General features: G+C 38.9%; 1 protein-coding gene across 10 annotated transcripts in view; it reads right to left on the bottom strand.

The window, feature by feature from the left end:
- Positions 1-1857: 1857 nt before the first annotated feature.
- parp4 (poly(ADP-ribose) polymerase family member 4) overlaps positions 1858-17977 on the bottom strand; it is a 41919-nt gene continuing 25799 nt past the window's right edge. For 4 of the 10 annotated variants that reach the window (XM_011489972.3, XM_011489975.3, XM_011489973.3 and 1 more), the window contains 14 exons: positions 16117-16152; positions 15949-15981; positions 14391-14432; positions 12669-12722; positions 10191-10289; positions 9394-9483; positions 7801-7842; positions 6192-6419; positions 5867-5920; positions 4440-4681; positions 4290-4344; positions 2438-2540; positions 2210-2339; positions 1858-2129 (listed from right to left, as the gene is read on the bottom strand). In XM_011489972.3, coding sequence (XP_011488274.1) covers positions 1922-2129; positions 2210-2339; positions 2438-2540; positions 4290-4344; positions 4440-4681; positions 5867-5920; positions 6192-6419; positions 7801-7842; positions 9394-9483; positions 10191-10289; positions 12669-12722; positions 14391-14432; positions 15949-15981; positions 16117-16152 — 1416 coding nt within the window. In that variant the 3' untranslated portion in view covers positions 1858-1921. The remainder of the gene's footprint in view (positions 2130-2209; positions 2340-2437; positions 2541-4289; positions 4345-4439; positions 4682-5866; positions 5921-6191; positions 6420-7800; positions 7843-9393; positions 9484-10190; positions 10290-12668; positions 12723-14390; positions 14433-15948; positions 15982-16116; positions 16153-17977) is intronic. The other 6 variants (XM_011489977.3, XM_011489976.3, XM_020713293.2 and 3 more) reach the window with 4 other exon arrangements.

The raw sequence follows: 17977 nt of genomic DNA on the forward strand, positions 1-17977 counted from the left end.
GCGGTGCTTGGAGAAAAAAATCTGCGCCAGCACTTAGTTTACTATTATCTACTATTTCACAGAGTTTGTACCAGCCGGAAACCTGTGAATTGCCGTGCCTTAAACTGCGCGCCCCCGTCTCTGAGAAAGAGCGCGCAGTTGCGGGGACGGGACGTGTGAGGAAGAAAGCAGAATTATTAATTATTGGCTACATGGTCCGTTAACAATGACGTCACGTCGTCACGATCGTAATGAGCATGTGCGGAGAGATTATTGTTCAATAAAAAAAAAATGTGCGAAGAAATTCAATTTCTTGAATTAACAATTTGATTTTGTTTTTTCCCTTTTAGAAAATACAATAAATGATCATGGCTTGACATTAAATAAAACTTTATAACGAATTTTACAACTTTGGTAAAAGTGCTTTCCAGAATAAACGCATAGTTCAGACCTAAACGACCAAAAGCATAACAAAGATCTTCTCGTAAAATTGTCTTCAACAACCCCAGCCCCACACACCTAACATGATATTAAAAATACCGGAAAATGTGGTCAATCGACGAGAGAGAAAAAAGGTTTTCATCAAGCCGAACGTTGGTTATCTTCTGAATGACAATGAATCATTTAAAAGTTGTTTCTGACGACAAAGGAGGTACATTTCTTAACCAAGTTGGACCTAAATGATGACAGAGTGGACTGCCCACTACCACAGATGATCTTTGTTCATCTGTTGAAACAAATGGCAGTGACTTTTTCTCCATTCTCATTATAGTTTATAGGTGATGTGGGGAGCATTTTCTACATCACTGAAAGTTAAAGTTAATCAATTAGTGATGATCTCGTTAGCCATTTCAGATGACATCTATCAACAATTGGTTTCTTCCAGATTACAACTAAATTTTTTTTTTTTTTTAACTAAAATACCCCAAAAAAACAATTTTATTCCACTATTCCTGGTGAACAAAAACCTGGAAGAAGCCAGGTAAAAACACACGCGACGGTTCTTGTCTTCCGTTAATAAGCCTACATATTTGAGGACATCAGTGAAAACGGATTCGGTGTGGCGACTCCTGACGGGAAGTGTTGAAAGGTGAACATGTTAATAATAATCATCTTCTATCTTCTCTTCCTTAGAAGCATCAAAAGTGTTTAAATAAATCCAGACACACTAGAATAAGGATTTTTATTATGTTTTCAACAGTGAAAGAAACAGATATCAGAATTATTTGCAAAAATGCTTTTAGCATGTAGAATCTGATGCTAAAATAATGTTTTAAACTGATGACAAATAAAGACGGAACTCCATAACAAAGACATGCTGTAAAAGAAATTATTAAATGCAAACAAGGAGATAAAAAGCTGTGATCCCACAGTCTGTCACACATGAAGAATTGCTCCCTCCCCAACCTGGTCATCTCTTTCAGCTGTTGAAGACCCGGGTGAAACCGGGTCGGTGTGTTCGGGTTTCAGAACACTGCTGTAGATGAATGGAAGAATAAACCTGAGACCACCATTCTTAGAGTCTCCCCAGCCCCATATGAGGACAAAGGAGTCCTAACGATCCGAAACCATGTAGGCTAAGTAGAAAAAACCATCCAGTTTCAGGTCTGACTCCTCCCCCATGACCACATATAAACCAGCTGTTTTTCCAGCAGAATGGATAAGAGGTGAAATTTCTTCAACTTTAAAAAAACTACGTCCAGATGACAACCTTTAAACCCACTACTATGATGGAATCAACCTGGATGAATGAGAGTCTTCATAAACATTTTTCTTAGTTATGGACAAAAGTTTGCTCACATCCAATAAACCATCCTTTTAGGGCGATCTTAAAAATTTATGTAAACATTTGATTGGAATAAAAGCATAAGAGAAGCATTATTTTTTTTCATGCAAGAGTGAGGCCGATGCAGGTGAGACTACTGAGGCTTGAGCTCTCATGTCACTGAACCAGCACGGGGGTGGGCGTCTCCCGCAGGTTCAGACCAATGAGAGGCGAGTACAGAGGCAGGCTGTCGAATCCCAGCAGCTGGCGGGTGGAGGACTCCCAGCTCCGACCAAACTCCAGCCGGCTGTAGATGCAGGGATACTGCCGGTCCGCCCAGCACACCCAGTCCACGGCCTTCTTCACCGCTTCCCAGCGGTCCAGCCTGAAGGAGAAGGATTTTCTGTTTACTTTCATAAAAAAACTGAACTGAACTTGCTGGTTCCTGTGTGGTGGTGAACTGACCTGGGCTGACTGTCTTCCAGGTGGAAGAGACTGCGCAGCAGCTTCCCTTCCTCCACATTCTCCACCCTCATCAGCTGCAGAACCAGCAGAGTGGCCAACATCCTCAGGATATCTCCATGGGCTTTTGGACCTTGAACACACAGAGAGTCAGTCGTCTGCCGAGAAACAGCTCAGTCTAGAAGCCTGAGGTCTTTGAAGGTGAAAGCACAGTTTGGTCAGAATTCTCACCCAGAGACTTGATGCCTTTGCTCTTCAGGAACACGTTCACAAAGACGTCCACGTTGAGGTTCAGCAGGTGACCCAGCTCGCTGGTCAACTCCCAGAATCCCTCCTGCAACACAAACACCAATCTGTCTGTCAGGGTGGGAACAAAGAGTGGATCCTGTGGAAAGAAAAATGTCTCCTGATCTTCTCAGCAGGTTGTTTTCAGGCTTCCTGAGGGTCAAATTTAGCAGCTTTGTCACTCCAACAATAAAAATGTGAGTTCTGCTGGAAGGAGCGCATTATTTTTTTTAAAATCCTGTCAATCTAATTTATAATCTAGAACTATTGCCGCCTTCTGAAGTACAAAACAAGAGTCCAGCTGTTTACCTGGATAAATTCTTTATCTGAACTCAACTGAAAAAGAATGTGTTTTACATCGTCCTCAGTGTCCCGTATGCAGAGCGTGTCCGTCACTGTTGTGATGTCATCAATGAGCGACTTTGTAGTTCTAAACAGAATTAGGTCCAAACGATGCCGTTAGGCCACAACTATTATCATTTATGTGAGCATAAAGCCCGATGTGGTGTTCATGGTAACGTAGAGGGCTGATCACCAAATGGACACCTTAAAGAGCATTTTCCAGCCTACGCCATGATTACTTACTATAAAAATAAATAATAAACCTGTTAGTACTTTCATCTTCAATTTGAATTGTTTTTAACCAAAAATGTTTTATTTTAAAGATCGTCTAGAAAAATTCATATTTTTATGTTCTATTTTTGGTTAAAAATGGTTTTCATTAGGGCTGCACGATATAAGGACAACCTGCGATATGCCATATTAGTGATTAATATTGCGATAACGATATAATTTTCTGCATATAGCAAAACAACCAAAAACATAATTTCCATTTCACTGCAACAGTTTAAAAATGACATTACAAATGACCAACATCTACATAGGAGACGAACATCTAACAGAAAAGGACTCCATCTGATTGGTCTATGATGGAAAGGAGTCCACTTGATTGGTCAAATACATAGAGGGATTTGTTTGTTTTGTTAAATACTTCAAGCTGCCATAAGATTGTTTTAGCATATTAAGGGTAACCATTTATTGTGATTTTTGCTGTCTTTTGCGAAATGCATATTGCACAGCTTGAAATTGCGATAACGATAAATGTGCTATATATTGTGCAGGCTTAGTTATCATCAAAGAAATTGGCCGTGCAGAACAGTCCTTAAGCTCCAAATAGGGTTTTTAACCTTTGCCAGTCTGATAGGTCTGACTTATATGATTTCCCTTTAGTTCCCAACTTTCAGTTGTATTTTAAGGATCTTTTGCTTTTTTAGGATTAACAGGTGATGCGTTTTCTTTGGACATGGTCATCTTTTTTTGGATTTCCTTAATTAGTAAATAAACTTTGTTTAAATTTTTTGTCAACTTGATATATTGTTGACCTAAAAAGAAGCAAAGAAAGTTCAGAATCACACCTAATGTCTTGCAGAGCATTTGTCCTCATAAAATATCCACGACATTAAATATTTTCTTTAATTAGTAAAATCTGAGCATATTTTTTATTAACTTTAAGGTGCTGTTAGTTGTTTTTGTATGTGAATGTTTCAAAGTATGTAAAGAAGGGGATTTTTGTTTTATTAAAGTCTTTTAAAAACTTTAAATTTATGATCTTGACTCATCAACCGACTGATGTTTCATTTAATTTTAGAATCACATTCAGAATCAGTTCAGATTTTTATGCAATAATTAGGTGGGTGTTAATTTTTCATCATTCATTCATTATTTGGTGACATGTCAACATCACATAACTTTTCTTTTTTCCGTCTGGTAAACCCAAAAGGAATGAAAAACTTCTCACCTGCTGCTGCAGCTGGAAGATCCTTGTCCATTTGCGTTTTGGGTCAACAGAAAACCTGCATGTTTTCAAAAACATGTGATCAGACTTTTACTTACAGCTGTTGTTCTTAACTTCCACTGGACTTGGACACAGAGGCAAAGAAACACAAACCTGCTTGAGAGCCATCGAAGACCAGCTGGAGAAAAATCAGCTGACTGCAGAGCAAAGCCCTGGTGGTGAGCAGGTAATTGGGAAGCTTCAGGGGAAGCTAGCATGAGCGAAGGATGATCTGGAGGACGCCTTCCCCTAAGAAAAGAACGAGGAGCTGATCGAGACATGGAACGCCTGATTAAACGGGCCTCTGTTCCGAAACTTCTTGGTTCCTGGTCGTCTGTTGGCGCTTCAGCTGGAATCTGGAAATCACGTTAGATTTAAAACTTTAAGATGAAATTCACCACAAAGATCAAAAGTTGAATACTGAGAAGCATGGAAGTAACAGACGCCAACTCTAAAAATAGACCAAAACAGCTTAAAAATAAGACTCTTGAACTCACTTTGGAGCAAGATTTGAGCAACCAGAGGGCGTAACCAACAACACATCAGCAATAGAAAGACCTTGTGTAGTAAAAAACATCTAAAAATTAAAGTCCCGGTAGTTGCGATTTTAAAATTTGCTCTCCAAATTTGACCATTGACTGTATCAGAGACCTGGACCGAGTGAGTTTGACGGCACCTGTAGGAAATGACTTGCTTGTAACCAAATGAAGTCAATTCAGTCGCCATCTTTTCACGAGGCGGACGCCGCCATGTTGGAACCAGACGTTGTCAGTAAGCTGCGATTGGTCACGAGTCGTTTCTGAGTCAACGTTTCTGTGGGAACCACTCTCACCAATTAAGGTATAATTAAAAAATATATTCTACTACTACTACTTTTTAATCTCTTGCTGATTCTTTTTGTCAATTTAGGGGGATTAAAAAAAAAGTTGCACTAAAAATAATACCTTCCGTTTTATAAAGAAAAAGATGGATCCAAGACTGATCCATCTTTTGGGGTGGTACCATAGAGCGATTAACTTCTGATCAGAAGATCGCAAGTTCGATTCCCGCCCCATGGGCAAGACACAGAATCCCACATTGCCCCAGTGTTGGTGGCAGTCTTCGGCAACACAAGCAGCAATGGTGCAGCGGCAGGGCGGTCGACCCATGATCGTAAGTTTGCAGGTTCAACTCCCGCCTTGCCCATTAGTCAAAGTGTCCTTGTGCAAGACGCTGAACCCCACCTCCACCTCTGGTGGAAGGTTGGCGCTTGTGTTGGGCAGCAGCATTTACCTCATTCATGGGTGTGAATGAGTGAATGGAACTGTGACTGTAAAGCGCTTTGGGCCTTCGAGCAAGAAAAGCGCCATGTAAGTCTACGCCATTTACCATTTCATCTTGGACTATGGACTCCGTGTTTTTAGAAATGATTTTGGATTATATGTGAACACACAGACTTTGTTTTGTTTTTAAGCAAACGATAAAGTGACACTAAACAGTAAAGAAATCACAGTCACCACAGGAAGATTGAAAGAGCAGGAAGAAGAGACTGAAGAACTTACCGAAAGAGCGGCTGGTCGTGGTGAGCTCATGGCGCCAAACAGGCCGTGCACTTCCTGTAAGAAACACATGACAAACCCAGAAATAAGTATTAATGTTATCTTACAGAAAACTGGATTCAACATTTCTGCAGTTTACAGACTGAATTCTGTTTTTTAATAATAGTTTGTGAACTAAATAAAAGCCTTATTTAATGTTTATCAATTTTGTAAAATTTAAGATTTTACTGTCACTACATGATCTTGATAAATCAAAGTTTACTAAAACACTCTCAGGAAACCAAAGTGCTTTACGAACGATAAAAAACAAAGATGACAGAACACTTACTGTAATAGAATCCCCAACATCCAGTTCTTCATTGAACTCAAATTCTGCAGGCCCATCAAACAATACGGCCCCTGGAGCAGTTGGAGCGTAGGCAGGCTCATGGCAGGGAGGAGGAGGAGGAGGAAGAGCATCCGAATAAGGACGAAGCGCATCAACGGAAAAGGATGAGAGACAGAATTCCGGCATCAGTGCAGGATAAACATCGACTTCAGAGACTTGAGCGCGTCTCTGTGGAAGGAATAAACATTTAAGGCTCAAATTCATGAACCTCACATTTTATCCACAATATGATAAGAACCTGTAGGATCTTATGATACATTTTATTAACAACTGTAGATCCAAAGCCAGTTTCTGAGCTCCACCTTTGTGGTTATCCTGATCTCTCCAGAGACAAGCAGATCGATGGGACAAATTAGCCTGACAGTTGTTAAAACACCACAAAGACTGATTTGAAGTGGACAATCACCTGTCAATCAAAAATGAAAAGAGTCGTTGGCGCACAGACAGCTAACACGACATCAAGTCGTACTATATACAGATCTGGGATGCCCAACAAGTTGTGGAAGTGTGGGCAGATTGCGGTCAATTAAAAATACATAAACAGAAATAAAAACATTTCCTTTTTTTTTTTAATTGCCGTCAGCCAATCATCATCATGCTCGCTTTGAGGTTCGTCACCTGATGGACATGCAGAACAGCCAATTGCCAATCCTTGGATAAACGTATCACTGCACAAGTAAACGCAGAGCTCCTCTGCGCTAGCAGAAAGAGTTTTCTTCTTCCTACACTTCATAAAGGTGTGAGCGTTCAGCGTAAGACTCCTAAGAGGCGATTTAGTTGCTAATGTGCCTTCCTTTTTCTCAACTGGTCAAAAAAGAAACAACGAACAGATCACACAAGTTGACTTAACAGATGTCTCTGTTTGCGGATAGGTCTCATATTAGTCTCACAGTAGCGTCATAGCAGTCTCATATTATAGGAAGAGTGTAAACAAAGGGATGATGGGATTTCAGTGGAGGCTAACTTCAGCACCAACAGTCCCGCCCACAACTTAGGGGTACGTTTCTGATGAAAACAATCGGTTTTCTTTCGTGCTTAAAAGAGGCATAATTCTAATCAAAGGACCCCTAGGAATGATTTTACAATAGATCAAAAAATGATCGGAGTGGGACTTGAAAGGAAACACTTAACTTAACACTCGGTGCGCCTTTTCTATGTGTCAAAGACTGAAATTCACCCATAACTGAGACCGCGCCCACTAACCCAGAGCGGCCTATGGTCGTGAAAATACGGTAGTCTCATTTTAGTCTTATTGTAGTATCATATTAGGCCAAATCCAAATTCTTCCACCAACCTCCATGGCTTCTCCCTGTTCCTCCAATTGTAGGGTCATTTGGAGGAACAGGGCTTTCAATAGTTTACCATAAAGAGTCTATGTAAACACGGTACATGTGTGTTTTGGGCTTCCATGTTCACAACTGTCATGTTCAAGAGTCACCACAAAATTCTGTTTTTTAAGAAAATGACACTAAACAGTAAATAAATTACAGTCACCACTTTAGGACACAAGAAGATTGAAAGAACAAGAAGGTGAGACTGAAGAACTTACTGAAAAACTGACGTTCAAAGGTGAGCCTACGGTGCCATACAGCTGTAAAAACACATGACAAAAACAGAAATAAGTATTATTGTCACCTTACAGATAACTGGATTTAGCAGACTTACAGTTTACAGAATAAACCATTTTTACTTTCAATATTAAATTCAGAAACTATGAATGCATAAAAATGTTTCTGGAAGTATTTTTACTGTTGGTGTTGCACAAAATTTTCTTTTATACACAATTAGATAAAGTATAAAACTAGAATAAACAGGTTTTAAAAAATTTAGCTCCTCTTTATTATGTTTCACAAGGATATTTGCTTCTATTTGACCTCACTTAGATTCATGACAATTAAAAAATCGAAAACAATTTACACTTTTGTTATTGATTTTGTTATTTCCTTTTTTATTGTTCCTAATATCATCAGTAATTATTACTAAAGTTGAATAAGAGTCCATTAGTTGATGTTTTTCTCTAACTGCAAAGATAGTGGATGTCATTTCATTAAAATGGGTTAAAGTTGGACTTTCAATCCAATCAGGAAGTAATCAACAATGGAACATAATTACTGATAATTATTCACTGATTAATATTTATAAAATAAATTACATTTCTTTGACATTCAAATGTGATTTTAGATTTAAAATTCTTATCAAAACATTTGGATTCTTGACATTAACATTGTCTAAAAGTGGACCAATAAGGAATAGGGGTGTGTTATAGCAAGAGTCTGGGGATACGATGCGTATCCAGATATTTTACCGAAACATGTTTTCTTTCTTTTTTTAAAAAATACAACTTTGAAAAAACAGAGCCTGAATTCAGGAGCCTGAATGGTGCTTCAAAAATAAAGGTGTGATGATGAGGCAGCATGACAGAACGAAGGAAAGCTGCTTTAATGTGACAAAGGTGCTTTGTTTACATATCAGTCAGCTCTACTACACTTTTGCAGCCACGCTTTACACGTGGAAGTAACCTAGTAACGCTGATCACCACGATGTCTGCCTTTTTTAAGAGCGTTGCACACATCCCTCTGATCCATCAAGTCGCTAAACTGGAATCCATTGTTGGGAGGTACTGCAGAACTTTAGCCCGCTTTGCCGATAGGATTTTAGCCGATGCTAAGCGCATTAGCCTATTAGCCGCTGCCGTACTTCACTCGTATTTATCTGATCCGCTAAAAAGCACCACAATCCACGTTTTATGTGTTACTGGCAGCAACATGGCACAGAGTTTCTGTTTGGTATCCATCCCAAGTAAAAACGAAGTGGTTCATGTCTCATAACAACAGAACAAGCTGCCTCTGGCTGCAGTCTTCCTGTTGTCTTGTGTGGTGTGGAGCTGCTCAAAGAGGCTTTGAGTTCTCTGCTGCCAACTAGCGGTCGGAGGGTGAAGTGGACAACAAGAGTCAGACACCGAAGGATGCTCAGAAAAAATTAAATAAATATCGTCCTGGCAGAATTTTGAATCGATACCAGTATCGCCAACTGAACTATTGCGATATTTTGCAGAATCGATTTTTCTTACACCCCTAGTAAGGAAGTTATTTGACCTTTTATCCTATAGGTAAGGATTTAAAAAAAAGGAAATGAATACAACCGATGCATAGGGCTTCCCAAATGTGAAGTCTGCCACAGCTGCAGATGCTAGTGGGGGTCCCTGTGAAAACACAGGTAATGGTGGGGGTCCCTGTGAAAACACAATCCAAACACAAATTCTGAACATTAAAAAAGGACACTGGTGAATTGTGAAAAACATCAGTTATTTGTTAAGCTATCACCATAAGGAATAATTATTTTGCCAGTGAATGAAAAGATAATTTTCTCTTCCTGCTCTTGCTGGAGTCAGATGCACTTTTCTTCTTCTCATCCTGTTTCTTTTGTCCGCTCTTCCCTCTGAGCCTGGATCTCTCACTTTAACCTTCTGGCTTTCCCACTCTGATAAAGGATCTAATGTCCATGACTTTGATCCACAAACATTTCTCTAGGCAGACCCTTCCTGCCCAAACTGAACCTTTTTTTGTCTCATATTAGTCTCACATGAACTTTCTTCATCTTAAAGTCTTTTAACTTTGAATAACTTTGTTACTTCTATCCTCTACATGTTTGTCCTTCAATTAGTCTCAGATTAATGTCAGATTAGTCTCAGTGATTTCAGTAAATCAGGAAGTAATCAACAATGGACCATTAATTATTGATAATTATTCACTGATTAATATTTATAAAAATAAAATACATTTCTTTAACATTAAAATCTGATTTCAATTTTTAAATTCTTATAAAAACGTTTAGATTCTTGACATTAAGGTTGTCTAAAAGTGGACCAATAAGGAGGGAGTTATTTGACGTTTTATCCTATAGCTAAGGATTTAAAAAAGAAAAGAAAATGAATACAACCGATGCAGAGGCCTTCCCAAATGTGAAGTCTGCCGCTGGTGCAGCTCCTGGTGGGGGTCCCTTTAAAAACACAGGTCCTGGTGGGGGTTCCATTAAACACTAAATCCAAACACAAATTCTGAACATTAAAAAAGGACACTGGTGAATTGTGAAAAACATCAGTTATTTGTTAAGCTATCACCATAAGGAATAATTATTTTGCCAGTGAATGAAAAGATAATTTTCTCTTCCTGCTCTTGCTGGAGTCAGACGCACTTTTACTGAAAAAAGGACACTCGACTGTGAGCTTGTGGTGCCAAACAGCTGTACGAAACGCATGACAAACACAGAAATGTTTATTATTGTTGCCTTACAGAAAACTGAATTCAGCAGACTTACAGTTTACAGAATAAAAAGTATTTTTATAATAATAGTTTATAAACTAAGGAAAAGCCTTTTTTCAACAGAGTTAAAACTTTTACTATTACTAAGCGACAGTAATGAATCAAAGTTTACTAAAATGCTCTCAGGAAACCACAGAGCAAACCACAGAACAAAGGTGACAAAAAGCTTTAGAAAAGACAGAAAAACAAATGAGCTTTTTGTGAAAAAATTATATAATAGTAAATGAATACAACCGATGCAGAAGGCTTCCCAAATGTGAAGTCTGCCACATCTGCAGGTGCTAGTGGGGATTAGAGGTAAGATCTTAAGCCTGAGCCCGAGTCAGAACTAAAATGACAATCATTACGTCCAGGTCGGGTCGGGCAGGGCTTCTCTCTCGCTGACTTTTTCATAAATTTAGTGTAACGACCCAGAGCTGGGGGTCGCCGGCGCCCTCCTCTGTCTGCCAGTTGCTGGACCACAGTGTATGTCATCCTGTGTGTGTGTGGGTTTGGTTAACGTTCTACCTTTGAGTAAGAAGAAAGCTGGCTGCGCTTTTTGGTTCGTGCGGTAACCGTTCTGACGTACTGGATTAATAAAGAGCTTTTTGACGACCGCCTGCCTAAGGAGCTTCTTTGCAGCCATTACAATATGTTTATAAAACAGTGATGAAAGTCAGGCAAGGAAAAAAATCGCTGAACTTTTCTTTGAGCGATATGGCGGGCGCGGAGCAAAATTTTTGAAAAATACATGGTCTTGGATGAATTCTGGTACATTCTGGCAGCTAGTTATTCACTTCTTAACCAAGAAACTAAGACTAATTGGAGCATCATGATTTGTCATTCAAACCACTAGTTTGACTTGCCATTAAGGACTTGCTGGTCCAAAAAAAGAATTTGGATAATTGCTAAAAGTAACACAATCCTACAACCTAAGCTTTTCCTAAAAGCTGCAAAACATACAATTGCTAAAATATAGTAACATCAAAGCCCCAAATGGCAAAAAGAACACCAGTAACTATGATATTCTATGAAAGTACCTCATTTATTTGAACCATTTCTGCTTTAGAAATACTGTTTTCTCAAACTAAAATTACATCAAAATATGGGATCTGCTTTACACTATCTTTCTATAAAATTATAGATCAATTCTTTAACACCAATACTTAGTAATCTGGGAAATATCAAAACAAACATACAAACAAAATTAAACATTGTAAACATTCTTTTTCTAAGGGAGTGTGGGTCCAAACCACCAAATACTTATAATTATAATTAATGTCAATAATGTTTTTGAGCAAAACTGAACTAAATCATGGTAATTAGGAAATACAAATAAATTAGATAGAGAAATGTATTCATGTATTTCAGTTTTGATCAATGTGGTCGGTTATTCTGCAGTCAGATCAAGAAAAACTCACAAAAAGCGGACTGTATGTTACGTGCGTCGCGCAGCACCACCGCTGCAGTCAAGATTCAGCGATATATATATGCTGATCGTGCCGATGGGTTGAATAAAGCATCAGTTCAGAGAGAAAGTTCATTTCTCATCCGAAAGCAACTAAAACATCCCGTCATTGGTCAATTAGGCTGGGAAGACGAAGACAAGATAGCCGCGCCCATAGAGAAAGCGATCCAAGGAGAAATACAGAAAATAAAGCGAAAGTTCGCAGATTTCAGACATTTTTTTCATCCGGAAAGCGATTTGTCCGTAGAGATCAGGTCTTTATTTCCCGTAACGTGCGCACGTGTCGTGAATGTAATCTTCCCTCTGCAGTAAAGCCTAGTGGGCTGCAGTATTTCTCCGTGTAATTAAGCGAGTGCGCATCAAGTTTTCTGTTTCACTCTCTTTGTCTGGCCTCTTATTCTGTTTTCCAGCGTTATTTCGTTGTGCAAATGCATTTATCATGATCATAAAAATATGTAGATTATCTTAACCTTAAGAAATCTTGTGGGTTTTTTTTCTGACAAAAATACTATGGGATAAATTGAAACTTCGGGTTTGCTTCGAGCTGGGCCTGCAAATCAAGTTAATTGGTCGGGCTCAGGCCGGGTTAAACTTTAATGCCCGCGGGCCTGGGTCGGGTCGGGCTGGATTTTTTAGGCCCGATCTTACCTGTTGTGGGGGTCCTTTTAAAAACACAGGTCCTGGTGGGGGTTCCATTAAACACTAAATCCAAACACAAATTCTGAACATTAAAAAAGGACACTGGTGAATTGTGAAAAACATCAGTTATTTGTTAAGCTATCACCATAAGGAATAATTATTTTGCCAGTGAATGAAAAGATAATTTTCTCTTCCTGCTCTTGCTGGAGTCAGATGCACTTTTCTTCTTCTCATCCTGTTTCTTTTGTCCGCTCTTCCCTCTGAGCCTGGATCTCTCACTTTAACCTTCTGGCTTTCCCACTCTGATAAAGGATCTAATGTCCATGACTTTGATCCACAAACATTTCTCTACGCTGAACAACAGGAAGGCAGACCCTTCCTGCCCAAACTGAACCTTTTTTTGTCTCATATTAGTCTCACATGAACTTTCTTCATCTTAAAGTCTTTTAACTTTGAATAACTTTGTTACTTCTATCCTCTACATGTTTGTCCTTCAATTAGTCTCAGATTAATGTCAGATTAGTCTCAGTAATTTCATAGTTTCATCATAAGTTTCATTGTAGTGACTGATCATTCTCACCTTAGTCTCTTAGTTATGCAATAGTAGTATCATTAGTTTCATGGTATTATCACATTAGTCGTATATGATTCTCAAAATAGTATCTGTTACAGCGTCAGGCCTTTTGTGTGTATTTTTGTGAGAGTATGGGTGTGTGAGTGCGTCTATCCTTTACAGAGGCCTACTCCACCACACCGTCTGAATTCACCTCCTGCAGGAGATGATTGCGGCCTCCTTCCTTGCTCCAACTACCAGGCTAGGCAGGAAGCATAAAAGCCTCAGCAGCCCCTGTTCCAGTGGCAGCTGTTTTCCCTGAGATGAATCAGTTCGTCAGCTTGGCTTTGGGGGCCAGTGGAAAAGGCCTGGTTTTCCTTCTTACATGTGGTCTTTTATTTCATTTATGGTTTTTGTCTTGATAGTGTTCCTCTGGTTTAAGTTTTACTTTTAGGATTTGTTATTTATTACTATGTTGCCTAAGAATTTAAGTTGTTGCTATTTAACTTCTTTTGCATCTGTCAATCAAATAAGCCGCTGCCCTGGCAGTCTAAGCCAGCGTTTTTCAACCTTTTTTGAGCCGCGGCACACTTTAAGCTTGACAAAAACCCCGCGGCACACCAGCATCCAAAAATTTGCGATTTATTGTGCAGGCCTCATCTTTGTCTTTAAAAAGTTTAACCTTTAATGAAAAAAAAAAAAAGATTTTTAAGCTTAAGCTGACCCAGAGCCATGCTGTGAGGAACGCTGCTCCAGGCCAGAACCCTGAGGTTCTTTCTGCAACGAAAGGCTGTACCAGGGCTGGCCAACCCGGGTCCTCAAGACCCTCAGGCCTCGCTGTTTTCCAGCTCTGCTGGCACTGCTTGATGCTGACCGCCTACATCAGGTGTGTTCAGTCATCAGGACGTGGAATTACTTGAGTCAGCTGATCAGCAACAAGCTGGTCAGGCAGGACTGGAAAACATGTATAGCTGTGGGTCATGAGGACCAGGGTTGACCAGCGCTGATCTATGAACAGACACACGGTTTCTGGATCCTCATGGACAACCAGGAGGGGGGGGGGGGGGGGGGGGGAACGCAGGTTTTTATTTGGTTTAAAAAACAGGCTGGCTGTTGTTCCGTAAACTAAAAGATCCAAAAAGCCTGAGGAGCCCTCAGTCATAGAATCTGAACCATACCTGATGTTGGGCTCTCTTTGCTCTTCGCCTTAGTGGAAAAGCCTGTAAGGCAGAGAACTGTAGTTTATGTGTGTTTGAACAAAAGAGACACAGATTTTAGGGTCAGTCTGTATGAGATACATTTACACTCCACATTCAATATGAAGTTATGTGTAATAAAGTGAAATGGCACAGGGAATAAGTATTGAACACGCTTACTGAAATTTATTGAATACTAAGTGCAAAAACTAAGTATATATATATATATATATATATATATATATATATATATATATATATATATACACAGCGGGGAAAATAAGCATTGAACACGTCAACATTTCTCTCAAAAAACATATTTCTAATCGAGCTATTGACATGAAATTATCACCAGATGTCGGCAGCAACCCAAGTAATGCACACATAGAAAGAAATCCAAACATTTATGTCCATAAATTAAGTTATGTGTAATAAAGTGAAATGGCACAGGAAATAAGTATTGAACACGCTTACTGAAATTTATTTAATACTTTGTGCAAAAACCTTTGTTGGTGATTACAGCCTGTATAATATATATATATATATATATATATATATATATATATATATATATATATATATATATATATATTTTTTTTTTTTTTTTTTTCCTTAAGACTTAAAATTACTACTTTAACTAGGGGATGTCGCCGGCTACAGGAAACACAGCGTAACACATTCTCTTTGAACTACCGTACAACAGTTTACACAATTAAAAGAATTCCAAAGCATGGTGAAGCTGAGAGAAGCAGCCGCTGCTAAGATAATTAATAATAATTTATTGCTAAGACGCTTTCAGAGTTTCTGTCATTTAAAGAACGCTGACACTGGTGCTAAAGTTCTTGTGGTAAAGGGTTAAACGTAGCCTGGAAATGTTACTTAATTGTTTCTGTTTCTGGGTCATCTTTAAACGAAGAAAACCCATTTAATTTCAGATTTCATTTTTTGTCATAGGTGTTTCGTGAAAAGAAATATTAAGGTAAGTCTGTTTCTTTTACTATGAGTCTGCCTGACCAAATATTTTGAACGGCTCAAAACTGAATTCACGTTGGGCTTCCATGAGTCAGCACGCCATTCCATTTTATAGAATTCACATTGAAAATGCACAGCAACTGATTACGCAATGAAAGTTAAACCAATTGAGCTTTGACCAATCAGGGGCTCAGAGTTTGTAGTGACGTATGGATGATGTCCCTTTTAATTCCTGAAAGTGCCAACCGTTTGATCATGAAGAGAATTTTAAAAATGGCGGTTTGTGCCCGGCTGGACTTCTATGACACCAAGACTTTCATATGTTAGAACACAGCCGTGAAAGAAAAAGCCTGGAGAACCAGGTGGTAAGAGTCCAGTGTGAATACCACACGCTAAAAGCGTGTTCAAGAACCTGCGTAAAGTGCATTTGTGAACCTGCGTCACAGGTCTGGTTTGATTGTAGTATAAGACACAAAAAGAGTTTGAAAATGTGTTTCCAGTTGTTTGCCAAATATTTTTGTTCATGAATCATCGATATCTTTAAAGCAAAAAAGCAAGCAGAACTTACATGGCATATGTCAGCATCATCTTCGAAAAGAAACTGTGGATCCACAATGAAACACAGTAACATAACCCTGTCAAACTCGCAATTTGGGATATGATCAATATTTTGATGACGATATAACATGCGCTACATGAAATAATGGCAGAACAACCAAAACCGTGCAGAACTTACATTGCCCATATCCTCTCCTGAACTTGACTCTTCGTCCTGTGGATCCACAATGAAACACATTAACATAAACCCCACATATTGAACTACAGAACAGAGAACTTTGCTGGAATTTACAGTCTTTTCTGCAGCTAACGGGATCCTATCAGGGTTTTGTTAGGCAGACAGCATCTTTGTTAGGGCTGCACGATATCAAAGGCAACTCACAACTTCAGATATAAGTGATCAATATTGTGACCACGACCAGGAAGGGGAGGAAAAATGCAGGTTTTGTTGTCATAAGTGTTTAGTACAAAGAAATATTAATGTAATTCTCTTTTTTTTGAGTCTGACCTACTAAATATTTTTTACAGCTCAAAGCTCTAGTTTGACCTAACACCTACTCTTTGTCTTTAAAAACAAAAAAACAAAGCCACATTTTGAAAATATTGATTTTGAAATCAGAGTTTCTGAAAAAAGCCGCAGAATTAGAATAATATTCAACATCATTAAAAATGAATATTTTAAATTGCAGTTTTAAAATAATGAACTGCTTTTTAAAGCAAAATGAATAATTTTTATTAATATAATGGCCAATTTAAAATCCGTGTGCAAGTTTTTCACAATTTCATGGTCTTTCTATATATTTATGAGAGATTTATTGGTTGATTGTGTGATTGCACGATGCCACATTTATTTATTTAATTGTCAACAAGTTGGGACTCCATAACAATGACCCAGAGCCGTGCTGTAAAGAACGCTGCTCCAGGCCAGAACCCTGAGGTTCTTTCTGCAACCAAAGGCTGTACCAGGGCTGGCCAACCCGGGTCCTCAAGACCCTCAGGCCTCGCTGTTTTCCAGCTTGCCTGCACTGCTTGATGCTGACCGCCTACATCAGGTGTGTTCAGTCATCAGGACGTGGAATTACTTGAGTCAGCTTATCAGCTTTAGCTGCAGCTAAATCACGGTACCGTCATTCTTATCAAAGTGTCTTTAATAGAATCAAATAAATACAAAGAAAAAAGTCTTTTACGACACCAAATTCTTAGTGTTTTAGCAGGGCCTGTTTGGATGAACAAAGAGCTGATCTCCCGGAGATGGTAAATGTTTTTAGATCAGTGAATGTGCAATTTCCCACGGCACACCTGACTAGTGTACTGCGGCACACTGGTTGAAAAACACTGGTCTAAACCCTACCGGCTTTAACTTTTTTATTTTTTATGTTACCTATTTTCTTCCTTCCCTGGGGTGGGATGTAACAGTATCAAATTTGTCTACAATTAGTCTCAGATTAGTTTCATAGTAGCATCAGATTAGTCTACCATAAATCTAATGGTACTGTTTTTGTCTGAGATTAGTCTCATTTTGGTCTCATTTAAGTTTTACAGTAGTAACATATTAGGCCAAATCCGAATTCTTCCACCTACAGCTTCTCCCCTATCCCTCCATTTGTAGGGGCATTTAGAGGGATAGGGCTGTCCGCAATAGTTTTTTGAAAGGGGAAACCCTTGTGGGGGAGAGCTATGTATCCCTCCGCCACAAGGTTGCTCCGTGTCGGACTGTGCTATGGAGGATGTGTGTGTTCTCTGAAGTAAATCTAAGTAAAGACTTTTTATGTTTTATCATGACTTTTCAGTGTTATAAAACCGATGTTGTTATGCATTTTCGGAGTGCTAACCTGGATGAAGGGCGACTATTGATGATGTCATCGAGTGACGGTGGGGTCTGAATTTGAAGACGCTATTATTTTTATAGCTCCGTTTGGAGGGCTAAAGTTTTCCTTTTTTAAGTTGTTGTGACGTTGACTAAATTATTGTTACTTTTTTCCCTTACATGTATGTTCTGAAACAAGTTCAATTACATGCAGGAGGTGGAACATTTGAAG

The sequence above is a fragment of the Oryzias latipes genome, chromosome 21 (genome assembly GCF_002234675.1).
Source record: "Oryzias latipes chromosome 21, ASM223467v1".
Taxonomy (NCBI): domain Eukaryota; kingdom Metazoa; phylum Chordata; class Actinopteri; order Beloniformes; family Adrianichthyidae; genus Oryzias; species Oryzias latipes.